This window comes from Anser cygnoides, chromosome 3 (assembly GCF_040182565.1).
Source record: "Anser cygnoides isolate HZ-2024a breed goose chromosome 3, Taihu_goose_T2T_genome, whole genome shotgun sequence".
Taxonomy (NCBI): Eukaryota; Metazoa; Chordata; class Aves; order Anseriformes; family Anatidae; genus Anser; species Anser cygnoides.
In genome coordinates, this window is record NC_089875.1 from 81,183,413 (window position 1) to 81,208,141 (window position 24,729).

The 24,729-nt window shown below is 37.2% G+C and overlaps 1 protein-coding gene across 8 annotated transcripts in view; it reads left to right on the plus strand.

Annotated features, from left to right (window-relative positions):
- EPHA7 (EPH receptor A7) overlaps window positions 1-24,729 on the plus strand; it is a 169,549-nt gene that overhangs the window by 36,666 nt on the left and 108,154 nt on the right. For all 8 annotated transcript variants that reach the window (XM_066994514.1, XM_013180196.3, XM_066994515.1 and 5 more), the window contains 2 exons: window positions 19,736-19,891; window positions 20,760-21,095. In XM_066994514.1, the coding sequence (XP_066850615.1) occupies window positions 19,736-19,891; window positions 20,760-21,095 (492 nt within the window). The remainder of the gene's footprint in view (window positions 1-19,735; window positions 19,892-20,759; window positions 21,096-24,729) is intronic.

Here is a 24,729-nt window from a genome sequence, read left to right on the forward strand (position 1 = left end):
ATCCGTAAAAGCCCCTTCCCTATCTACCCTCTTACTTTCACAACCCTCTCCTGAAATCCACTAAAAAACAGATGCAAATGTTTATCTTTGACATGCCTGTATGTTATGTATATCCCATAGCTGACAAGACTCTTTTCCACTTTATCATTTCATATGTGTTTTGGTGAAGGTGTACAGGAGTTGTCTCTTCCATTTCATTCTATTGGTTGATTAGATAATATTCTCCAACCTAGAGATATTTTCCTTTGAGTAGCTTAAGTTCCTCTGCAGCTGCACAGTTTTTACCGAAGACTATTGTTGCTGTTTAGAACTTTAATGCCCACAGGATTCAACCAGACTCAAAGAGAAGTATCAACTGATTCTGAGGTGCTACTGTCTATATGCTCAATGGGAATATATGATCGTTTGCTCCTGTTGTTCATTATTTTTCCAGAGAAGACTGAGAAAACAAGAGAAATGAAGTGAGTTGTCTGTGGCCATAAAGGTGTTAAGCAGCGAATGGACCCCAAATACAAATTTTGACTTAGTATCCTTGTTACTGAACAATGCTACTTCTAAATAATTTTATTCTACTAAGCAGACTACTTAGGTTGCAAAACTGGCCAAATGCTTACTGTAGTTAGCAGAGTAGCAACATGAAATCTCAAAATAAAATAAAGCATGGATTTTGTCCACTTCTGCTTTATAGTTCTGCACTGATTGGAACAGAGGTCAAAAAAAAAACCAAAAAACCCCACCAATTCATTCAGGCTATCCCGTACCTCATTGTGACTAACCTAAGCTGAAACAAAGTAGGATGTCCACATTTTTGCAGGTCCTTTTGTGAGATCTGCTTATATAGTTTGATGTTTATTATTACCAAAAGGATACAAAAATCAATATTTGAATAAATTAATTTAAAGAACCATCAGTATTTGGAGTTTTGCTCACATTTAAACATGTGCAACCAGCTGGAACAAAGGATGAAAGGATGACTAAACTTGTCTTTTTAGGTAATTTTTGTGATGTGATTGAGGGATGTTGTACATCTGGTGCTATTGTCTGCTCGGCCACTTCAGAGTAAGGGCCTGTGATGAAGACAGATACAGAGAAAAAGTGTGTTGTGTCACATAGTGAAGGAATAGTCAATTAAAATTGACAGATAGGTTCAGTGGACTGAGTGCTAGGAAGTTAGGCTGAAGAAGATGAGGCAGCAAGATGCTGGAGAGCCTGGAAAAGCTTACCTCTCAACTCTGTGAAGAACAATAAATGGATCCTCTGACTTAAAAATGAGAAGCTAGAAGAGGTAGGATGAATTATGATGATGAGTTACTGTGGTCATCTTCTTTCAATGAATAGGTACCTAAAGGGAGAATTTACCCAAAGTCATTGAAAATGTGAAACAATTTTCTTTAAAGATATGGAGAATAAGGAAGAAGACTGTGGGTTTAATCTGGTTTTGATGCAAAATGAAAGTCAAAGAGAAAATGCAGATGTATGAGGTGGCAAATATTGTGTTATTCTTTTATGCAGAAAAATTGCTTTTTCCCATTCCAGTGAAATATTTGAGCACAGTTACGTCCCTAATAAAGTTAACCTATAAATACCCACAGAATTAAAGTACTTCACCAGAAATTTTAGGAAGAAAAAGCAATAGAAGTTTCCGTCACTTGTTTGACCTTCATGAGAACAGCAGTTCAATCAATCTTCTGAGTTGAACAGAACTGGTATAAAACTTGAGCAGGAGGCATAAATTTTTCTGCATATGCAAAGAGCTGCATGTAAATGGATTATATAGCTGTCAAATCTTTAGCTGAACAACATAGACAGATATAACACCAAAAGTCAATCCTTTCCTCAAGTTTTGTGTTACTGGATTTCATTCACTAGTAAGACCACATAAGCCCTACGTAATCTTCTTGTATTGTGAGTCTGTCTGAGTTTTTTTCTTTGACCCATGTTCATTTTCTCATTTGAAAGAGATGCTTCATTTTTATTTTTTATACTGGGGGGAGCTACCCATCTACCAGCATGACTTGGTATTTGTTGTCTTCATTCTTAAGTTTTGTTGTTGTTGTTGTTGTAAGCAGAACACATGAACTCTACATTTCTATTCAAAATCTTTCAGTCTGCCAACCAGTTAGAGAATGTTACAAAGAGAAAAGGAATAATTTATTTTCATATGTCAGTGGACATAAATAAAAATGCTATGTGCTTAAGTACTGTCAGAAACAATTTATATTAAGTTTTAGGACAATTACTAAAAGATCGATGAGACTATGGGCTTTGCTGCCAAAGGATGTTGTAGAAACATCATCATGGAAAAGGTCAAGAATCTGTATTTCTAAATTGTACAGCAGGAGCCCTTAATTCTGCAAACCAGCTATGGCTGACAGAAAATTTTATATCAGCTTCACTACAAATAAAAAAACAGAGGCTGTAAGTGAATTCAGTATTAAAAAAAAAAAAAAAGCAGTCAGTAGAGCAACTCCAGCATTACCTATTTTCACATTAAATTCCATTTCTTTTTCCACTAGCTCCCATTTTCAGACTTTGATGAAACAGATTTTTATTTATTTATTTATTCATATTTATTTATTTTTTTGATTGCTAATCCACAATATGTGCTATGTTCAGGGCTGAAGGAGGATGTGTGAAAATCCAGTGCTAAGTATTGGCTGCTTGAAACCTCAGGTACTTGGGAGGTATACATTCAGAGGACAGGGAAGAGAGTATATTGGTTTAAGTCCATCCAAAGGTTCTTGTTGGAAACCTTACTGATGGAAAATCATTATGCATGCAGTGATGATATATGCTTGGGCTCAGGCTTGCAAATATGTACACTGAAGTCACCCTGTGTGACGCTGACATCAAATGTATGGTTACATTTAGTCAAAACCGAGAGGTTTGAGGAAGGTTTCAGGGAGATTTGTATTCCTTTTACATCTTAAACCCCCTTTCTCTGGAAGGCATTTTGTTTTATTTTGGCAAAGTTATCAGTAACTATCAAATACCTTAAAAAGCTGCAGGTTAACTGCAGAGGAGAGTTTGGACCACATATGAACTTTTTGCAACAAAGGAACCAAAAGGGCACAAAAGTGCACTCAAGTCTCTTAAGGTCTTAACAGAAGATTTAATAGCTGGCACTCTTTGCAGTGCAAGTAAAAAAAATGCTAATTAGGGATTCCCAAATCTCCCAGAAGTACCCATAATTAATGCTTATTGTAGCTTCATGCATATAGTGGCAGAAAGCCCAATATAAGGCTTTTGCATCTGCTATTTTTGCAATGTCATATGTTAGCTCATTCCGAAGTTTGAAGAAAGGTAAATATAAAAAGTAAAGTAGAGTGTTTTTTTTATTATTATTATTCTTTTTTTTTCCTTTTTTATTATTTTAAGTAGCTATCGGTACTAGAAAAAGTCTTTAATAAGTGTTCTGGGGTCTGTAATAACCAAGAATGTTCACTTATTCTTAGCTTCACCCCCAAAAAAGTATTTGCTACTTCTACCATTCATGTTTGAACAAGTAATAGGACAGCAGAGAGGGTTATATCATTCAAATATGTTCTTAAGGCATGCACATGTGTACACACATGCACACAAACACAGATGCACACATGTTGTTCGTGTAGAATTAAGATTCTTCAAATGTGTTCTATCTATACTAGTGCTGTAATGCAGTAAATTGCCAGCTAACATTTGCATTCATGCCAAACTAATTTTCATCATCTTCCACATAAATGTCATAATAGCCTAGCATAATCATAAACAACTTAACTTCACTATTTTATCTTGAATTTTGGTAACTAGTTACAGTACACCAGTTCTCTACTCTAAGGCGCAAATGTGCCAGCCTCAGCTTGATATCTCATCCCCTGTAGGCATACATTACTCATTTCAGTTCAGTCACTGAGACTTCGTGTGACAAGCTATAAAGAGCTGTTCAACACTATGTGTATGGATCTATTTGGTACTTGACAGAGGCAGTTCTGATATAGAGTTGTGGATAATCTACTGTTCCTATTTCTCATCACTACATAAATTGCTTGTATATGAAAACAGGAGATACTTTGTAAAGCTGTGCAGATGGGTACCCTCTGAGGATTAATGGTAATTCATGTGACTGGGTGCTTTCTGTGTTGTCATGCTAAGAAAAGTAACTGAAAGTTGGATTTATTTTGAAGATTTCACCTGGAGAGCCATTCCACTGACCATTTGCAAGAGGCTGATGTTAATTTCCTAAACATTGTCTGGTTTTGTTTCAGGTGGTGTATAGTATATGTGGCATCTGTGTGGGAGTCACAGAAGACCTATACTCTTTTGGGCCATCATCTCAGTACCTGACAGGATAGCCCTTCTCAGACTGGACTACACAAATGTGTTTAGGCAGCTCAGAATTGAGCCCTGGGTCTCCATAGCCTCCAGCGAGAGCTCATTACATGTGTAAATGCTAACATATACACTGAAATTTAGCTGTTCAAATCTTGGAAGAAATCACATTCTGTATACGTAGTCTGTGGCCTGTTGTCAGCTAGCCTGTGGACATCAAGGGATTATTTTGGGCAAATTCTGCTCTAAAATATCCCTTCTCTATATCACATTACCACAATTTCTGTTGGTATTTCTTTCCCAACAGCCTTTCTTTCCTCCCCAAGTGCACAAGGCAGACTCAGGATGCCCAGGTCCCAATCTGACTTTGAATTTAAATCCAGTGTCAGATCTGGCCAAGCTTTTTCTTTTGTGTAGCTTTCCGGTTGCAGTCTAAGAGGAGACCCATGTGAGATCAGTAGGTCTGTTGGACTAATGTGCTGGCTGCTGATAAGGAGCCATGCTATGAAGTGGAAATGATAACGTGTAATGGAAATTCATCTGGCTGAGCAATTAGAAAAAGTTGTGAAGAGAAGGGGAGGAGCTGAGCCTTGAGTGAAGACTGCATGCCTGTTTTGTTTCATACTGCTCAGCCCTATTTCTCTACTCCTAGTGGACCTCCAAAGCCACTCTACTCTGAATTTGTTCCAACTTTGTTTTTCGTATGAAATTAACTTGAATTAAAGTTTAATTGTATTCAAACTTTTAACATTAAAACAAAACAAAACAAAACAAAAACATTACTGTTTAACCCAGAAATTTGCAATTATGGAGAAGGACAGTGGTACTAGAGGACCAGTCTGCTTTTGGGTAATGTAGCAGAACTGAAGACAGAACTGTATTAGAGTCCAGAGAGACATCAAGGAATGCTTTTGATCAGTGACAATACCTGCTGTCCTCTGGGCCATTGCCATGACTTTCATGCCTCCTTGAGATATGTTTTATTTCTTCCTCGGCAGTCCATCCTTTTGAGAATGAACAAATGATTTTTGAATAGAGCTGCTTAACTGAAATCTTTAAATTCTATCCTAAGTGGAAAAATGAATTCTGCCATGGGCTGTGAGGACAGTTCTCCAAAGTGAGAGTGTTTCTTCTGGGATCTGCATATATTATGTGAAAACAAACTGAAGAAGCTGGGCACCATTACCTGTAACTGGACTTGATATAAATTTGCCCCCCACCTTTGGGATAAGGCATAAATGCTGACAAAACCCAGAATTTTCTTTTCTCTTTCTTTCTTATTTTCTTCCTTTCTTTCTTCCTTTCTTTCTTTCCTCCTTCCTTTCTTTCTTTCTGATTGTGACTATAACAACTTGCTTCTATCATTGTTTCTCTTTAAGTATCTTGATTTTGCTCTTTTTTCAAAGAACTGTGCAGTTTCTTTAGCACTGAGAAACTAATATGTATAATGTTTTCTTTCTAACAAGTTACACAGAACTGTTTGAGTAGTTATTTGCACTGGAAAAAAATAATTCTGAGATACAAATTGTTCATAGTTAGGACCCTGAGTCAATTCTAGGTATGAGATAATTCATACACTGATTGAAAATCAACAATTAAAGATTCTCCAAATAAAGAATTAATTTTTCTCTTCATTATGGTGTCTCTAGTAATAAGCATGAAACAATAAGAGTGAATCTGTAGCGCAAAATAGTCACAGTATCACAGTATCACAGATTTCTAGGTTGGAAGAGACCTCAAGATCATCGAGTCCAACCTCCGACCTAACACTAAGTACTCCACTAAACCATATCGCTAAGCTCTACATCTAAACGTCTTTTAAAGACCTCCAGGGATGGTGACTCCACCACCTCCCTGGGCAGCCCGTTCCAATGCTTAATAACCCTTTCGGTAAAGAAGTACTTCCTAACATCCAACCTAAAACTCCCCTGGCGCAACTTTCGCCCATTCCCCCTCGTCCTGTCACCAGGCACGTAGGAGAACAGACCAACCCTCACCTCTTTACAGCCTCCTTTAAGGTAACTGTAGAGAGCGATAAGGTCGCCCCTGAGCCTTCTCTTCTCCAGGCTGAACAAGCCCAGCTCCCTCAGCCGCTCCTCGTAAGACTTGTTCTCCAGACCCCTCACCAGCTTGGTCGCCCTTCTCTGGACTCGCTCGAGCACGTCCATGTCCTTCCTGTAGCGAGGGACCCAAAACTGAACACAGTACTCAAGGTGCGGCCTCACCAGAGCCGAGTACAGGGGCACAATCACTTCCCTAGACCTGCTGGCCACACTGCTTCTTATACAAGCCAGGATGCTGTTGGCCTTCTTGGCCACCTGGGCACACTGCTGGCTCATATTCAGCCGACTATCAACCAATACTCCCAGGTCCTTCTCGGCCAGGCAGCTTTCCAGCCACTCATCTCCCAGCCTGTAGCTCTGCTTGGGGTTGTTGCGCCCCAGGTGCAGGACCCGGCACTTGGCCTTGTTGAACTTAAAGGACTTGGTAAACTATTTATTCAGCTTCTTGTGTTTTTGAAAGCCACGCAGAGTTCTCTACTGCCGCAGCATTTCTGTCATTATTACCCAGATTCAGTGTCGGTGTGGCTATATCTATGCCAGCTGCAGCTACGTGAGGCATTGTGTGGAAACATGCACTAAATATACTTTTTAAATGAGGAATAAAACATGCTTTAACATCCAGGTAAATAGTCACCTGAATGAACTTTGGTAGTTTGAGAAAGTATTTTGGCAAATTCATGAAAAGTTTGTCAGGGAAAACCAGGCAAAGAGATGGAGATGGATGATTGATCAGGGTTGCTAGTGCCTGCGCTTGGACACAGGTCCCCTCTGCCTCTACCCTACAGACGAGTAATGCTACTCAGTTCCCATAAATGTGTAGAGAACTATGGTTGCACACAATTCCAGTGAACCTGGGCGTTGTGTGTGCACAGAGCTGCTCTCTTAGGGGGTTAAAGGATTAAATGTAATAGTACTGTACACTGAAATGGGAAGCGTGATTATCTCAGTTAAAGAGCTTGATTAAGTGGCAGAAGCAGCACGGAAATTCATACTATTTGCAGTGAAAAAGTCTTTTATATGGTTAGATGAATATCCTCTTGTCTTCTATTACAAAAAGAAAGTTCATATTTTAATATTACTCTATGCTGGCTCCGTAAAGCTTCTTTGGGTATCTTAGCTCCTTTGTTTTGCAGTGGTGTTTAATCACTTGCAGAAAATGCTTGTTGTATCACACACTCTTCAACCATGCACATTATCCCTTAATTATATACGACTAAGCCCTCTTGACTGTAAGACATGTTGTTTGTTCAAACGCACTTACAAATCCATTTTCTTATCAGTCCTTTGCTGAACATTTACACAACAGGGTACTGTTTAAATATGAAAATAAACCTTTTTTCAAAAAAAAATTGTTTGACCCACCCACCTGTCCTCCATCTGTGATTGTTCTGTCTCCACAATCTGTTGTCTGCTTTTCCTCAGTGTGTTCTTTATCTTTTTGGATGGCTGCTATCTTTGGGCTGCTTTATTGCCCCTCCTCATTTTTTCTGTGCTTAGTAGAAAGTGACATTTCCAAATCATAAGGATCTGCCAGGCAGATTTGATACACTCTGCTGTAAGACACAGTTCTGCTCCAAGCGTGCAATTAGTAAAGACAACTTCATTTCACTATATCACAACTCATGCTGTACTATTTGGAATTAAAGCATTGTGTGAAGCTGGGAAATTCTCTCATAAAAACTTGTATCAGATAACTATGTCAGAGAATTAGCTCTGTTCTTTCTTAACACAGACATACTGAAGCAAACCAAGAAAAAAGTTTCTCCACATTTTATTCCTTTTTATGCCTTTTTTTTTTATTCTTCATTAAAGTGGAGCTGTGTGTTTGTAATCTCTTAATACACTGATATTCTAATCTTTAGATGAAGAGGTTAAATCCATTTTTATTTTGAAAGATTATAGCTAAATACTTACAGGGAGAGTTTAAATTCATGGTATGTGAACTGATAAAAATATTGCTGGCTTCTGTGAACCTGGAAGGGAATCCATTCTTAAAGAAATTAGAGTGTATGTTTTGCTTCCTTTTTAGAAGTATTTCTATTTCTTCCTTCTCCAAGCAAAATGTAACTGGGGATAACAGTTACTTTGTTTGTATAAATGTTCCTCCATAAGCATCACAGTGCATGTGCATGCATATAGGCATGATAATTTTTTCTGAGTAAGACAGTCAACATTAAATGTTAGAATATGTGAAACCAGCATATGCAACTAAAGTTATTTTTAGATTCAGTAGCACGGTTGTGCAGAAGTGGAGTTTTTTGCTCTTGAGGTTTCTTAGAAGCTAGTCTTTTGTTTGGATGGATTTGTCTGCTCCATAATGATAGCCTTGAGGAATGTGTTACAGAAACCTGTGAAAAATCTCTGCTGGATTCAGGCCTGGAATGGTAATGGTAGGTCACTGTCCAAAGGAAACAAAAATGTGTTATTAAGTTATTTTAATTTAATTTGAATTGGAAAGCTTATAGAGATGTCTGCTTCTGTTCTATTTTATGAATAAGCCCTCTAGATTTATTTCTTGCCAGCCAATTATTAAGCACCATTACAGTTAAATTAAATTAAACATCTCCATCAAGTTGGTTGTGTCAAAGCTTCAGAAAATGTACAGCAACAAATCTATTTCCCCCACTTCCTTTACAGATAACTTTATCCTTAACCATATACTTTAGGTTCCGCCCAAAAACCTCAGTTATTTCATATGGGACAAAAAGGTTCTATGAAATGATTTCAGATTAGTCTTAGGCCTTTATAGGAAATTCTCCCATTATATTTGTAACTGGATAGTTGTTTTAGACAGGATTTTGGGGCATCAGGAGGGAGTCCTCTGTGTGAGGAGGGAATTGATGGCATAAAGGCAGACAGAATGAGCAAACATAGCACTGTTTTCTCCCTGTAAGTACAAGAAATTACTCAGGTTGTATTTTTACTAACTTTACATTTTATTAATACCTCAATAAAGCATTGCTGCTGAAAGAAGGGGTTCTATCATTTCTCAGCCCCCTGCTCCTGTGCTGTGCCTTCACAGACATGTAGTGGCTACAGACTAAACTAGAATGAGGAGCCAATATAACAACATGAAGTTATTTTTATAGTAGTATGTCGGAAGGTTTTGTAAAAAAGGCTACAGTGACATATGAACTATCGTGCCTGTACAGTAAAGTATTTTTTATGTTTTGCATAAGTATATTGCTATTGGGGAACTCTTTTGTCAGTGTAGTTGCATCTACATTGTATTTTGGACATCCAGCCTTTGAGCAGCTCAGAGTGTCTGAGTGTACACACTTTTAGGAGTCAAGTGCTAAGTGAACTTCATGGACTCCTGCAAAGGAAAATATGGCCTGAAAACCATCTGCTGAACAGAGCCACTACTGTTCCACCCACTATTGCCCATGGTTGGGATCAGGCAGGCAGGCAGGTTTGCATGTCCTGGAAAGTTGCAGAGGGGCCTGCCTGAAGGTAGCCTTGCTGCATGCATCCACTCCTCCTTGGGCTGTGTATCCCTCATGGCTGTGGGATTTGTACATCAGGTAACAGCTCTGAAGGATGAGAGGCAGGTTGGAAGTTTCATCCATGTCTCTTTGGTCAGACCTTATAGACATGATGGACAAAATCTTAATCCTGTTTCCAGTCTTCTCCTGATAATTTAGAAGCAGCTCTACCAAAAAAAAAAAAAAAAAATTATCGCAAGTCTTCCCTTCACCAGCTAATGTTTTTTTCTCATGGAATTTTCAAAGTGTTGCTTCCAGAAAGGCAGAAAATGTGCAACCAGTGTCTTAGCAAATATTGTGGAATGGCTTTTGTGGGAACTGGTGAAAAATACTGTGACTTCTTGATCAGAGGAGTCTAGCAGCTAAACTGTCAAGACTATCACTGTTCATTTAGTAGAGGAGATGACTGTCTTTGGGAGCTTAATAGGCATTAGAGAAGGTCATGTCAGGGGACAAGCCCACTGCTTCTTAGGGAAGGTTATTGTCTCATAGTTCCAGCAGTGCTGTGTAGTGATGTAGCTCTTTAGAGTGGGACAGTCTTCTTTTTTTTTCTTCATTTGAGTAAGGACAGTGATGCCAGAAGATTCTTAAACAATGGAGTTGTTTTAAAAAATGAGGGAAAAGGGAAAAAAATGCAGGTCCTATCTAGTAAGCAGTACCTCAGATTCTGCTGTACATACCTTTATAAAGGTTTTCGTTTGTTTGTTTGTTTGTTTTCATGAAATCCTCTTTACTTCATTGGAAGTTTAGGTGAGGTGACCGTGGGAGTCCTGTTGGCTTTAAATTAAAGATTTTTTGCAAATTATTTTAATTTTCCAAGTAATTTATCAATTATTGTGTCTTACTGTATTTTTGTTTTGAAAACAAGCAAGACTGAAACAAAAACTCAGAATTTCATTATTTTCATTACTGCTTGGAGCTCTTTGTGATGTGTTTTGTTCTCTGTAGGAAACAACAGGGAACCTTCCCCAGGACATGTTTGCAGTCAAAAAGCCTGAATGTGAATTAAGCAACTCAAATAATCAATTTGTGTATGTTCTGACAAGGTATGGTTGTGCAGAATCTGTCCGATGGCAGAGGAGTTGGGGGGTAGTATTGCACTGCAAGAAGAGAACAGTGTATAACGCAAGCTAGCTTGTAGACTATTAGGAATTGTTTGGTGTTTCATTGTTTGAGCTACACCCAAACAATAGGTAAGCTAAAAAGTTAAAGAAAAAGCTCGTTTTCTCACCAGTATTTTTTCCCTTTCTTATGACTGTTAGAATTGAATTTTATACAAGCTAACATTAACAGAGGTTTGCTACATTTTTAGCATGATTTTTTCATACATCTGTTTAGAAATGAAAGTAGTAATTTCAGTGAAGTTTGCATAGCTGATTTCTTTTTGTTGAAGTAATGTGTTTTCTGGTGATGCATGTAGGTGATGTGCTATTCCCCTAAGTTAATCATATAACTTTCCTATGAGAGTACCCTTACTTCCATAACATAAGTTTCAGTAATAATTGCTATTCTTAGATTTACTGAATAGTCACTGTAATTTTAACCATGTATTTTTTAATGAAAATATTAATTAAAAAGTTCATAACTATATATTACCAAGTCAAAGATGAAAAAAATCCCCCAAACTAACCCCCCCCCCAATAAACAAAAAAGACAACAAAAAACAAAGATGCAGAAGTTATTAATAAAACAAGTTCATTTTTCCATTAATTCTCCAATTGGTTGAGAACCTTCTGATGAAGATGGATAAAATTTCTACTGCTGACCAAACTGCACGCGTGCATTCATTTTTATGATGAATTTACATAATGTCCTGCAAAGTGTGGAGTCTTTAGTCTCCCAATCTGGATAATTGGTTGAGCTGTCACTTAACTCAGTGCAAAAGCTACTTCAGCACCTTTCAAGACTAATCTTGGGGGTGGGCATGGAGGAAGAAAAGGAGGAAAAAAAAAAAGAAAAGAATGAAAAGGAAAACCAAGGACTCATCCTTTCATTTCTCTAACCCACCTTTCACATTTGAATTCTGTGTTCCATAATGGAGTTCCAATCTGTCTGTGGTTTTGTATGTTTGTATCTCTCAAGTTAATTTTCCCAAAATGTGGAGTGGCTTTGTATTTGTGTTTTCCAGGAAAGTTAATGAGAGGCAAATACTCAAATCCTTGAAAACTCTGAAAATGTAGAGAAACATTGTGTCATAGCCTCAGTACACAATGTTCAATATAGCTACCCACTTATTAATTCTGATCAAAACTGCATTACAGTTTCTTTAGTTGCCATTTAAATGTAGTCTTTTATATACTTAGAATCTCTACATTCTAAATAATTTTGCTGTTACAGTATAGTGAGATTGGGTATTCTTTGATTTGTGGACTATGTACTTCAGCCTGATTGCTTTGTCCTTGTGTGTAAATTAGCCAGCAAACCACCATAGAATAGTTCTTTGTGCCTATAAAATTTCTTCGCAACTAGGTAGGTTAAACAGGCGCACGTGATGACATACTCAGTAATTTTTTGAAGCAGATTTGTAGGGAGGTAGATGTTTCATTTTGTCTGGTGAAAAAAATGTGGGTAAGTTACTATTACATAGCAAGCATCCTATTTTGGGATCTTTATTGTGTGAACAGAAGTATGTGAACATCTCTCAGAAGACATCAGCAGGACTTTAGACAACAAGGGCATGTTAGGCTTGGCGAATGAATACAAGGTCTGAGAGATTCCTGACAGACAACAGCAAACATTCGGTGGATGATGGTATGCAGCCACAGGACAGCCCTATTTAGATATGTCATTCACACTATAGCTGAGGCACCATTAAGAGTCTTGAGTTTACTCTGGCTAAACCGTACAACATAATTCCTCGGTTCAAACATGAATAATCTTTAGATGCTATTGCAGTTTAAAAATCAAGCTAAAATAAACATCTTTTTCAGCTAGACATTTATCATTGTATAGTAGTTAGACAAATAAAATACTACAGTCTGAGATCCTTATAAAACAATATATATTAGGTGCCAGAGAAGGCATAACAGATGCCATCTCTGACTATAAAAGTAATTTACAGTTTCAAACATAGTCATGACTTGAATGTACACAAATTAGTGGAAAAGGGGATCAGAGGTTATAAAGTCTCCTTTTGTAACTGGATTTCTTATGTCTACTATTTCACAATGAAATCCACATTTGGGAATTATTTTATAATGGTCTGCTTTCAGTTTATCTAAACTTCTCAGATATGTTGGCTTAAAAGGACCTGTGGCTGATGTTGTGATCTATCAGTCAAGTATGTCATAAGAGAGCAACACCCACCAGACATTTTTCTTTCAAAATTTTATTTTTGATACTGTGGAATATTAAGCATTTTGCATTTCTGGTGTCTGCCATGCCAAATTGTCATATGTTTGTAGCAGGTTAATACAGAATGGGGTTGACAAATCTTGCTATAATCACTACCCCATGTTGTTTTCATCCTCCTTGTCTGCTGCTCATTTTCATTGTGAAAAACCCTAATATATCAGTGACAGGAGGTCTGGATTTGTGGCCGACTGTTCTAATTACTCCCACTGAGTCACTGTCAATAGGATTAAAATAAAGATTCTGGACCTGTCCATCGTAGATGAGGTCAGCAACACTAGCAGTGGGAGTACTGTTTCTGCAAGCTGTGCTTTCAGTCCTGAGTTATGGAACCATAGACATTAATATGAAGCAAATATTTGAAAGCTCCAGTGGAGAAAGACCAGCCTTTTTTCTGCATTAGCTAAAATATCCATCTGTAATAAATAATCTAACAGCATCCATCTATGTCCTGACTATACACGTATGTATATTAATTTTCAAATGTATCAGAGCCCCAGAGAGTTTCAATTACAGAACAATCCATTTTGCATTTTATAATTAATAAAGTCTTTGCAGCTGCATAACTTCATCCAGGAAACATCTGCAAAAACTCCTTGTGTATTCATAATTTCTGTGAAAAGGGGGGTTAGCTGAATTGTCTTTAATGTTCACAGGCATGGGGAGGGTATAAATGTAGGGAGTTAAGATAACACAAAACAAATCACAGGAATGGAAGTTTATAACCACACAGTTATAAAACAAACTCTAGCCATTGCCTATAAGAAAAAATGCAATGTGTAGGACCACTTTTACATATAGTCAACTTATTCAATTAAACAGGAAGAATGCCTGAGCTCCCCTGAGGTGTGCAGTCATTTTGCCATGGTTCTGGGTAGGACAAGGGGAGAGCCCCAACTTCATAAGTTGTTGAAACTCTGTGATTACATCTTTGCCATCCTTTGATGTTGACTTTGAAAATTTATCAGGTTTAAAACTTTAGTTTCACCTTCTTCAGTGTGCATAAAACTATGGCATGTAGGCCACTAGAATTTACTTACGACAGCAAACGCAGTGAGTGGTGAGCAAACCAGAATAAACAGACAAGCTATCTAACTCTGGTAACACAGTGTCATCTTTATTTTTCTCCCATTGTGCCAGTCTACTTTTTATAATGGTATCAAACAGTAATTAGTGCAGTCACCTCCTTGCAACTCATTATGTTTCCTTATTTTCATGTAAACTAAAAAATTATAATCAAAAGCCATGTTCAATCAAGTGTCTAACATGCTGAAACAATTTTATGCCCTTGTCTTAAGTTGATATGCAAACTGCAAGCCTTGCACTTCTCTTACAAATTGAGATTTATTTGTTTGTAGTATTGTTGTAGCAAATAAGTTTCTTGACTAATGTAACACTACAACTGTTTACTATTTCTTTGTTTATAGAACCACGAGTTGTTACATGTCATTCTTAGCCCTTACAGTATTTCCATCATCCCTCCCAATTTAAGTCCCCTAGCTCTCCTAGAAGCAAAATGAATCTCCATAGTGTTTATAGTGAATAGGTTACATAAAAAATGAGCAGTATTTAACATGTCCTTTTTTTTCCTTTTTGCTGTCCCACAAGTGGGACTCCAGAATGCTGTTTGCTGCTCTCCACAGCTGCCTTTATTCTCTCTTCTTGGGAATTTGGATTTTTTTAAATTTTCTTTTATAAACATGAAAAGAAAAATATACATTATTTGATCTCTGCCAGGCCACTAACGCATGTGATGAGCTCACAGCAGAGAAGTTGCTATTTTTCTACATAAGCTGCAGTCAGCATCTCTAGTTACAATGGTTAATGCCTTGGTATGCCACAGAGGTGGCATCGTAGTTCTCAGTAGTGTGTGTTTACATCTCAGTATTTACTTGTAGTTTTGCACTATTCCATTATTTACAGTATTTATATAAGTCCTTAAATGACTCCAAAACACTTTGTCTCAAAATGTTTGTGATTACACTGACTGCAATGGCACATGCTAAATGCATCTTTGAACAGGTATCCTGCACTGGCACTGCAACCTTGCCCAGCCAGATCCCGCTGTCACGATACACCACTGTTACGGCTGAGTGCAACTCGATGTAGAAGAAGAAAGCACTTTGGTACAAGCCAAGAAATTTTGTTAGTATCATCTTCACTAGGGTCTTTCATCATATGCAAACATAATAGTGTAGGTCTTTATCTAAGGCTTTTAGACAAGAAAGTTTAAATATGAAATCACAATGCCCTGCTCAGTTTCAAACCTCAGCTCTGCGGTGAAGGAGTCTCTTTCTCCATCTGGGGCCATTTCACATAATCTTTGTATTTTGTGGTGGAACTCTGCCAGCTTCTGAACAGAAGAAATCTCTTTGCTTTGTAGAGAAGGTGGGAAGATTTGCTCTGAGGGGCAGCCGTGGCTGTCACAGGCAAATAAAGAAGTCTAAGATGCTGCGTAGTCCTGGAAGGTCATGGTTGATCAGTCCCTAGCAGTTGTGAGGCTAAGACAGTAAGCAAAAATTGTGACTTGTCTGAGGTACAACTCCCTCTTCTATGTATTGTTGGTTTTGTAATACATGAGGAAATAATTAGCAGCTACATTTTGAAGACTGTTTTACATTAGACCAGTAGGTTTTATTCTGCCTCTGTGCTGTCAGTAAAGTGTGACTGCGTATGGTTTGAAACTGTTTCCTGGAATGGGTAAGACTTTGGAGCAGGTGTTTGAACAAAACAGGAGCTTCAGCTGGGGAAAGCTGTAAATTACCAGCTGAAAATGACACATCACACTGAATGGAAGTAAATTTCTTTCGTGCTGGCATTCACCCCCCCCCCCTCCCCCCAACCCCCCCCAACTTTTCCAGTAACCCAGAAGCCCTTCAGTAACAAAACCACTCCTGGATCTTACCTTGCTTGGGTGAGAACCAGAGTTTGCATTTTACTTAGACCAGCACTAGCAAGGATTATGGCTACACCTCCACAGTTCTGCCTCACCAGGTACACATGACAGCATATCTCCCATCATTGCTTGATTTACAAGATAGACTCTCTTTATAGGGAAGAAGTGCTGCTGCTGAGTGCTCTCCTGCACCAGTGAATTGAAATGTTAAAATGAATGTGATCGTATACAATTTGAGTTACCTCAAGTTTTTCAATGAGATTCTTTTCTGAAACAGTACACACCTTTTATTTTTAGATTTATTACCTTTAATTTGCATGTACAAAATTCCAAGTAATGTTTGCCTAATTATTATTCTTCTTTTTACAATTAACATTTGTTTAATGTTGCTCATGGAGGTAGTGGCAGATGTTATACCACCTATCCTTATAATCTTAAAAATATTATGTAAAGAATTAAATTGGGTCAAATTAAGTGGATTTAAAATAGATTAGAGCAAACCAATGTATTTAAATTATTTATTATATGAAAAAAAATCACCATGAGAATTTGGCAAAATAGGACAAAAGGAAAAAAAATAAAGTTGCAAAAAATATTTTAGAGCAGTTCTTTCCAACCTTTGATCTATAATAGATCTCTGGCAAGTCATCACACCTTGGTCAGTGGTCCATGCAACAGTCTGTCTTGGTAGAGTTTTCAGTTGTAAATTCCTTGGCAAGGACAATGATATATGTTAAAAACAGGTGAAGATTCATTGCACCCTCATTTATGAGCAATAGAAGTAGTCTACTACTAGGCTGAACATTTGTTTGTGATAAATTTCAACTTGTGAAACAAAATGGGAAAATAATTTAGTTGTATTCCTCCAATGAGTGCTTTTAATTATGATGTATACTCTTGCATACCCTCCTTTCTAAAGAGCTATAAAGTTTCTTAAATGCTTTTTAAAAGCAATCTTTTTGTACTGTTAACAGTTTCAGTGCTGGAGTACTCTGCCCCTCACGTTTATGGGTGTATGAGTTGAAGGAATGGTTACTAAATGTCATCAGATAAGCCTCCTGTTAGAAAAAGGATAATGGAATCGTAGCATGGTTTGACTGCCTGAACCTGCCGCCTCTGGTGTGCTGTGCGGGAGAATAAATGGCTTTCAGTCATGCAAACTAGTTGCAGACATTCAAATCCTTTGAACTCTAATAAGAAATGCACACTTACTTTAAATAGTAAGTGACTAAGCATATAAATGTCTTGATCAAGCCATCAAAAAAAAAAAAAAAAAAGATGGGGGTTCTATTTACGTTTTGTTATTTCTGTCTGAAATCTCTATTTTACTCTGTGTCTTTGCTTTGTAATGTTCCCTGCTGAGAAGGACAGACTGGAAACACAGTAGGGATCTTTGCCTTTTAAGTTGCTCTTTGCTTTTGCAGAGGGCTGTGTGCTGTAAGACCCAGTGTATTTGTCCAGTTTTGCTCAGCATGAGAGGAGCCTGACTATTTAAGAAAGGCAGGAAACTATTATTTGGTAATTTTAGCTACATTTCAATTGCAAGTACTGAAAGAGCAGACAGAAGTTTAAATATATGTCTTAAGGTACATGAATACAAATCAGTTCAGCTTTTGTGCTTTTTGACTCTGATTGGGAAATTTTGAAACTATCTTGAATGAAGGATCAAAAGGCTAATTCTGAGTTAAATTTGCCACAATTATGATTTCACTGGTTATGTTTGTCTGAAGTGCTTCTCTAAGATTCTTTGTCTCCTATTCTTAATGTTATATGTAACAGCTACTGTGATAGAATCAAACCATAGCATGTTTTACAAGCAAAGCTTGATTTTTTCTAATGCAAACCCATGCCCCTTTGTCAAAGTCAAAGGATACATGCTTTACATGCTAATTTTCTCTGCCAGGTAATATAGCTTCCATTCACTGTTTTTTTTTTCAGCATGACAAACTAAATGATATGGCAATTTCTGTCCTTAAGGCATGTTTTTTCTTTAGAAAGGTAATATATTGATAGAGAGTAGTACAGAGTCAGAATTTCCTTTTATCTTAGAATGGTGTGATACAGTGTTGTTTTAACTAATTCATCAACTTTAATCTGTTATTATCTTACCTCCAAGTTTTTCTCTCAGTTGCCTAAGATTCAACAGATTAACAAGAGTCATGTGGCCACAACTACACTGTGAGTCTAGTCCAAATGCTACTAAAGTAAAAGACACTCTTCATCAACTTCGGCGAGATTTAGATAAAGCTCATTGTTTTCTTGCTCTTTTTATCACTGCAGTACCCGACAACTGAAATAACTCTTCTAAATATCAGTGTCTTCAGATACTTTGCATTTCTGTTCTGAGAAAACATCCAAGCAAATATGAATATAACCAAAGTAAATTCTCTCTCTCTGAATTCAGACTGACTATTTAACTAGCTTTAATATTTTGATATGCAATGCTAAGTTTCACACACAGTCCATTTTCTTTACATAGAGGTGGAGGCTTAGAAGAAGGTTAGACTGTCTATGAGGGATGGAAAAAAAAAAAGAACTTGAATAAAATAATATGGTTGAAAAAGCTTCTGTTTTATTAGAAAGTTCTGGAGGACTTTTGTGATCAGTTTTTCATGTTGGCAGTGTTTGTAAGTGTGCCCATAACCTCAACGCTGAAATGAAGTCTTAATCTGTTTCCAGTTTGAACATTGTGTGATCTCCATTTTCTTCTTCGTTCTCCCCTAATGCCCACGTAGTTAAGCACTTCTGAAGCTGGCTTTCTAAGTTGCATTCATCTGCATGAGAGTGTTGTTATAGGCATGTTTTATGGATGTTTCTGCTTTGGGAACTGTGACAATAGCTGATAAAAATATTTCTAAATACAAGTTTTGGAACACATCACATTTTTACTTTCATGGGTTCACAGCCCGCAACACAAAATATGAAATGAACTTGCATGCATGTTTCCAGTTATCCACCGTCTAATTTTTCCTTGGAGGTTTTGTTAAATTCATTTGATCCTAGTTTTTTATCTGTGAAACTGGAAAAAAAAAAAGTGATTGTGCAGCTTATGATGTCTGCCCTCCCACTCTTTCTGCTTGTTCTATACCAGTGTTGCCTGTCCAACAAGTGTTCACACCTCATTCTTTCCTGGGGTTCAGGGTTTGCTAGTGGTTTACAGCTTCTTTGGGTTTCTCAGATCAGGGAAGAGTAACCTTTGCTCCATTAATTCCAAATCAGCTGGTTCAGATACCAGAAATATTTTAGTAGCCTTAAAGAAGAGCTTCTTCAGACATTTTTCCCTTGTTTAGGACTACTGTGGGCATTCAGTTGTTTCAAACCATTATTGTACTCTTCTTTGGTGAAAAATTATGCCCGTTATATTTCTGTGGCCTTCTGTGTTAAAACATTGTGCTGCCAACTGCTGAGGTATTCGTAGCGTATGCTTGCATTCATAAAAATGCCACAAAATCGTTAATAGCACCAACTGAAGAAAAAGAAATTGTGAATGTATCTTGACTTTGCCACTGTAATAGAGTGGGTAGTTTAGGTGTTCTCAGCAACGTGTACTGCATATGACAGGGACAGAAAAAAAAAAATCAGAATAGTGGTCTGTGCAAATCTAAATCTTAATTTGTTTTGTTCTGCCTTAGCTTGTGGCCGTGGGTTCTACAAATCATCTTCACAAGATCTGCAGTGCTCCCGCTGCCCTACTCACAGCTTTTCTGACAAGGAAGGATCTTCAAGATGCGACTGTGAAGATAGCTATTACAGAGCACCTTCTGATCCACCATATGTCGCATGCACAAGTGAGTCAGTCATGAATTTAATAGTAAAGGACATTGCTTAACCAACCAGGTGCAGCCATTTGTAGCTGGTAGTTTCGGCTGACTTTTCCTATATTTGAAAGGTACATTTACTACAGTAAATGAAATTGAAAGGCAGAGGGGAAAAAAAAAAGTTGACAGTGAATATGGAATCAGCATAAATGTAATTTTCACATTTGCTTGATATAACATTGGAAAACATTGCATGTTGGGTAAACGTGTAACTCATTGTAATAGCATACAGGCATAGTTTTCCCATGGCTTTAAAATTGTTGCAGACAATATGCTTTATGTGATATAATACCTAAAAAGAGTAACATGAAAAGTAACGTGTGTGGATTTGAGCTTTGATTGAACTGTAATTGGATCTGGCTTAACCTTCCAACTGCAAATAGACTAGCCTGCACAGATTGGTGGTTCAAATAGTGAAAGTCTCCTAAATCCAAAGCAGCGCCAAATACCTATAAATCACATCAGAGCTCATAACAAAGAACTAGATGATTGGTTCTGTATGTTTAGAAGAAAGGAACAAATCCTACACTAGGAAAACTATAAAAGGCAACCTTTAAGGTACATTAACCAATCTTTTTAATTGCACAGAAGAGAAACATCTCAAGTCAGTTGCAGTAAATACACAGACAATGGTTAGCCTGATGCCTTAATGGAAAATAAATAAAGCTCTTGCCAAGTGAGTTCAAGGAAGCTTTTATACAGCTTGTAGTAAAAAGTAATGAAATGTTTATGTGAAGAAAAATGCTTCAACTATTTTCTGTCTTAGTAATTAGAATGCTAGCTGCATGTCCCATGGTGGTTCTGTGCATGATGCTGGACTTTTTTGTGTGTTACACAGGACCTCCATCTGCACCACAGAACCTCATTTTCAATATCAACCAGACTACTGTGAGTTTGGAGTGGAGTCCTCCTGCTGACAATGGGGGAAGAAATGATGTGACCTACCGCATTTTGTGCAAGAGGTGCAGCTGGGAGCAGGGCGAATGTGTTCCCTGTGGGAGTAACATTGGATATATGCCCCAGCAAACTGGATTAGTAGATAATTATGTCACTGTCATGGACCTGCTAGCTCATGCTAACTACACATTTGAAGTTGAAGCTGTGAACGGGGTTTCTGACTTAAGTCGTTCCCAGAGGCTTTTTGCAGCTGTTAGTATTACCACCGGTCAAGCAGGTAAGTTTTCATCACTTATGAATCTCAACGCTAAGAGAAATTGGGAACACACAAACTGCAGATGCAGTAAATCAGGAGCATGTTTGGTGTGTTCTGGCTCATTAGTTTTTTCACCTTGCCAACTAGTTAATTTGAGTTTATACTATTTCATGATAATCTGTTCTGTTTATTGGCCTCAGGAATTACTTCAGAAAGCGACATGAAAGACTCAAAGAAGACATATAGCTTTATTATTATTATTACACAACACTTTTTTCTTATGTCATTGTAAGTCATTCCCTAGTATTTGAAGAAAAAGTAGATGCAACAGTCTTATGCAGGCTTCATTTCTGAATCTTTTAAACCTATATAGGAGTCCTGGGTCACTGGAAGATGTTTTGGATGACTGATAGTTTTTTTGGTGTTCATGTTTTCCTTCGGGATTACATTTCTAATTTATCTTATATTTCCAGATATTTGATTATGAGATTCAGTGAGAATGTGATGATTATTCTTTGTTTCTTCTACTTATCATAATCTGACAGGTGAAATGTCAGGGAAAATAAAATCAAACTAGCGTATCACCCCAGGGGGATAAGGGCTTTAGTTGTCTGCATGCTGAGTTCTCTGATTTGGGATTTTGAAATGATAGGTTGCTTCTTCTTAAAAATCATAGGCCTCTGGATCTACTGTAGTTCACTGTAGGTTCTAAGAGAGGATATTAAAACTAAACTTTTGTCTCTTTTTTATCTTAAACCAAACATTAATTGCAAGATCTTGCTTCTAAAGAAATGCCTTAAAAGAAAACATGAGCTGAATAACTGATGTTTGCTATAAGAACAGCGGACCAATGTTTAGAAGGATATTTCATAGTTACATCTGGGGCAAAATTTTTATTGTGATCAACCTATTCTTTTTTTAACCATATATAATTTCTCGTAGAAGTGTTCCCTTACAGTAATGCTTGGCACTAAGGATAAGCTTACCATACACGGACAATGAACAAACAGGGAAAGATGTAGTTATTTAGCTACTTTAAAGATGGTCACTTAAAAAAAAAAAAAAAGTACAAGAAATTTACTTCAATTCACATTCCCCACTCCTCACCCACAAACCTAGGATATTTTATGTATTTGTTAAAGTTATTCCGGAATATTTATGGGTTATTTAACTTCCCCATAGTGCTTACCTGCATACCAAATCCACATTTCATATAATTTTGGAACCATCTCTGTGACTGAAAGGATTGCTCTCTGTGTTCGTTCAGTTCTTGAGGTTTCTGATGAGTTTTTGAGTACAGAGAACTTACCCTGAAACTATTCTTATTCCAAAGATTATAGTATTTTAGCATCTTGACTCTTCATCTTTAAAATAATTCTCTGTAATTCTTCAAATGTACACAGGTGGACAGTGTTCTGCTCCCTGCAGATGTCTGTACAGCTCTACTACATAAAGAGGATTTGGACTTTTTCCTATTTAGCTAAATCAAATAGGCTTTACTTCATGTTCTTTGATGAGTCAGTGGCACACAGTATAAAGGAAGAGACAGTATAATTCAGTGACTGGTATCACATCTTGGGAAGATGAAGAAGTCTTATTCAGAACTTTGGTGTGTTACCCCCAAGAAAATTCACTGTAGTTAATTAACCTGAGGTCTCATAGTCACAGATGCATAAGGTTTTTAAGGCAGGAGACATGATATTGTTATCCTGTGTTATGTTATACATGAGCTATATGATTTTACAAAATGATCCTTACGTCAAGTCCAGAGATGTTAGTGAAACTATAACTTGCATAAGACATCAAAATTGGACCTAGTGATTTCAAGTAATGGAAAGACATTCACCCACCTAGACAAGTTGTATAGGAACATGCAGCAGGACACCTGACCCTGTTCGCCCTGTTCTCTCCAATTTGCTGTGGGGTTATGCACACGCAAGCATTTCCCAATGCTGCAGAGTCCGAACACTGTCACCGTTGAGAAAAAGGGTCCTCGTACAGCTGAAGCTTTGTCTATTTAGCACTTCCGAATATCAGAATTTAAATGCTTCCAGTTGGGCATATAAAAGAAACATACATAAGAAACGTGTTTTGAAAAAAAATGGCTTTAAGTTCTCTTTGTTAGTTTTCTCTTTCTCTATAATGAAGATAACCCTTATCTTTCTTCATTAAGTACTTTGACATTTGCTGATTAAAAGTGCCATATATTGGCACATATATAAAAGTGCCTATTTCACCTGAATTACAAAATTCATGTTAAAGAAAATACAGTCTTTCAGAACAAATGCATTCACAAAAAGGAAAGACTTCTTTTACATTATTTTTTGTAACAGCATGTTGTGGATCCTAATACGGATTTCTTTGGTTTCTCAAGGAGGAAAATATTTTAGGTGGAACAGATTGATGACTATAATTGAACAGAAAGAGACTGGTTGCTCAAAGGAGACTGTTATGCTTCTGTGCTTCTATTTTATTTTACCACAGAGAGAAGGAAAATGTTGGATTTATTTATAGCCAAGTAAACTAGAGTTCATGCAGCTCTCATTTGTTACTATGTGACTGTTCAATAGTTTTGGCAAAAATGAGTTTTTCTATGCCCATATTGCTTTTTATGTGTGTAAATGTGTCTAACTAAACCTTCTTCACATGTTATTATGCTAGCACAATAGGTGGCTATATATAATTACTAGGTTCACCAGTTGCACAGAGACTTGCAGTGAGATTTTCCCTTTGTAGTTTTGTTTTAATTGAATTGATGCTTTCTGGTCATATTCACAACGTTCAAATAATTTTGTAATGATAATAGGAAATTATTGATAAAAGAATGGGGTTATGGGATATATCCAGTGTTTTTTCACCTACATATAACAAGCTTCTGATGTGACAAAGGGAACGTGTCACAGAAAAGAACCAGATGGTTGATAAAAACAACAACAACAACAAAAAACCACCTATTTGTATTTGTAAAAATAATATAACAAAATGACTACAGGTAGGAAGGTAGCATTTCACATTGCTCATGTACATAAATATGAACTACCACTATTCATTTCCCTGTGTTAAAGTCTTTGTGACTAGGCTATCAGTTGTCATATGGCATATTTTTATGCTGCAGCCAAGAACCATGAGGCTTTTTGTTTCACTGTTTTGTATTTTTTTTGTTTTTGTTTGTTTTGTTGTTGCTGTTTAGTTTTTTAGACAAAAGCGTAAAAAAAATGAGCGAGAATCGGGGCAAAAGATTAAGTGCCCTAAGTCCCCAAGGAGTAAACCATCTTATTTCATATCTTGCCCATCTAGCATCATATAAAGAACACAGGATGTCATCCCAGTAATGCAGCTGGTCTATATGTGAACCCCTGCATCCTTATAGAATTCAGATTTAAATGTGACCAAGCCCTAGTTACAACAGGGGGATGTACTGAAGAGCTGCAGCTGGCAAACAGCTGACAAACACAACCTTTGCAAGCTTATTGAATGGTTGTTTATGGAAGATAAAATTTGCCACTTCCCTGCTAGGATATTCATCTTCAGGTGGTACTGGAAGTTCCTTTTGATCTGTCAAATTTATTTCCAAATTTCACGGTTCTTCCATAAAACACTCGAAAGTCTAAGGGAAATGTGTAGGTTTCACAACAAATGAATATTTGTCAGATCT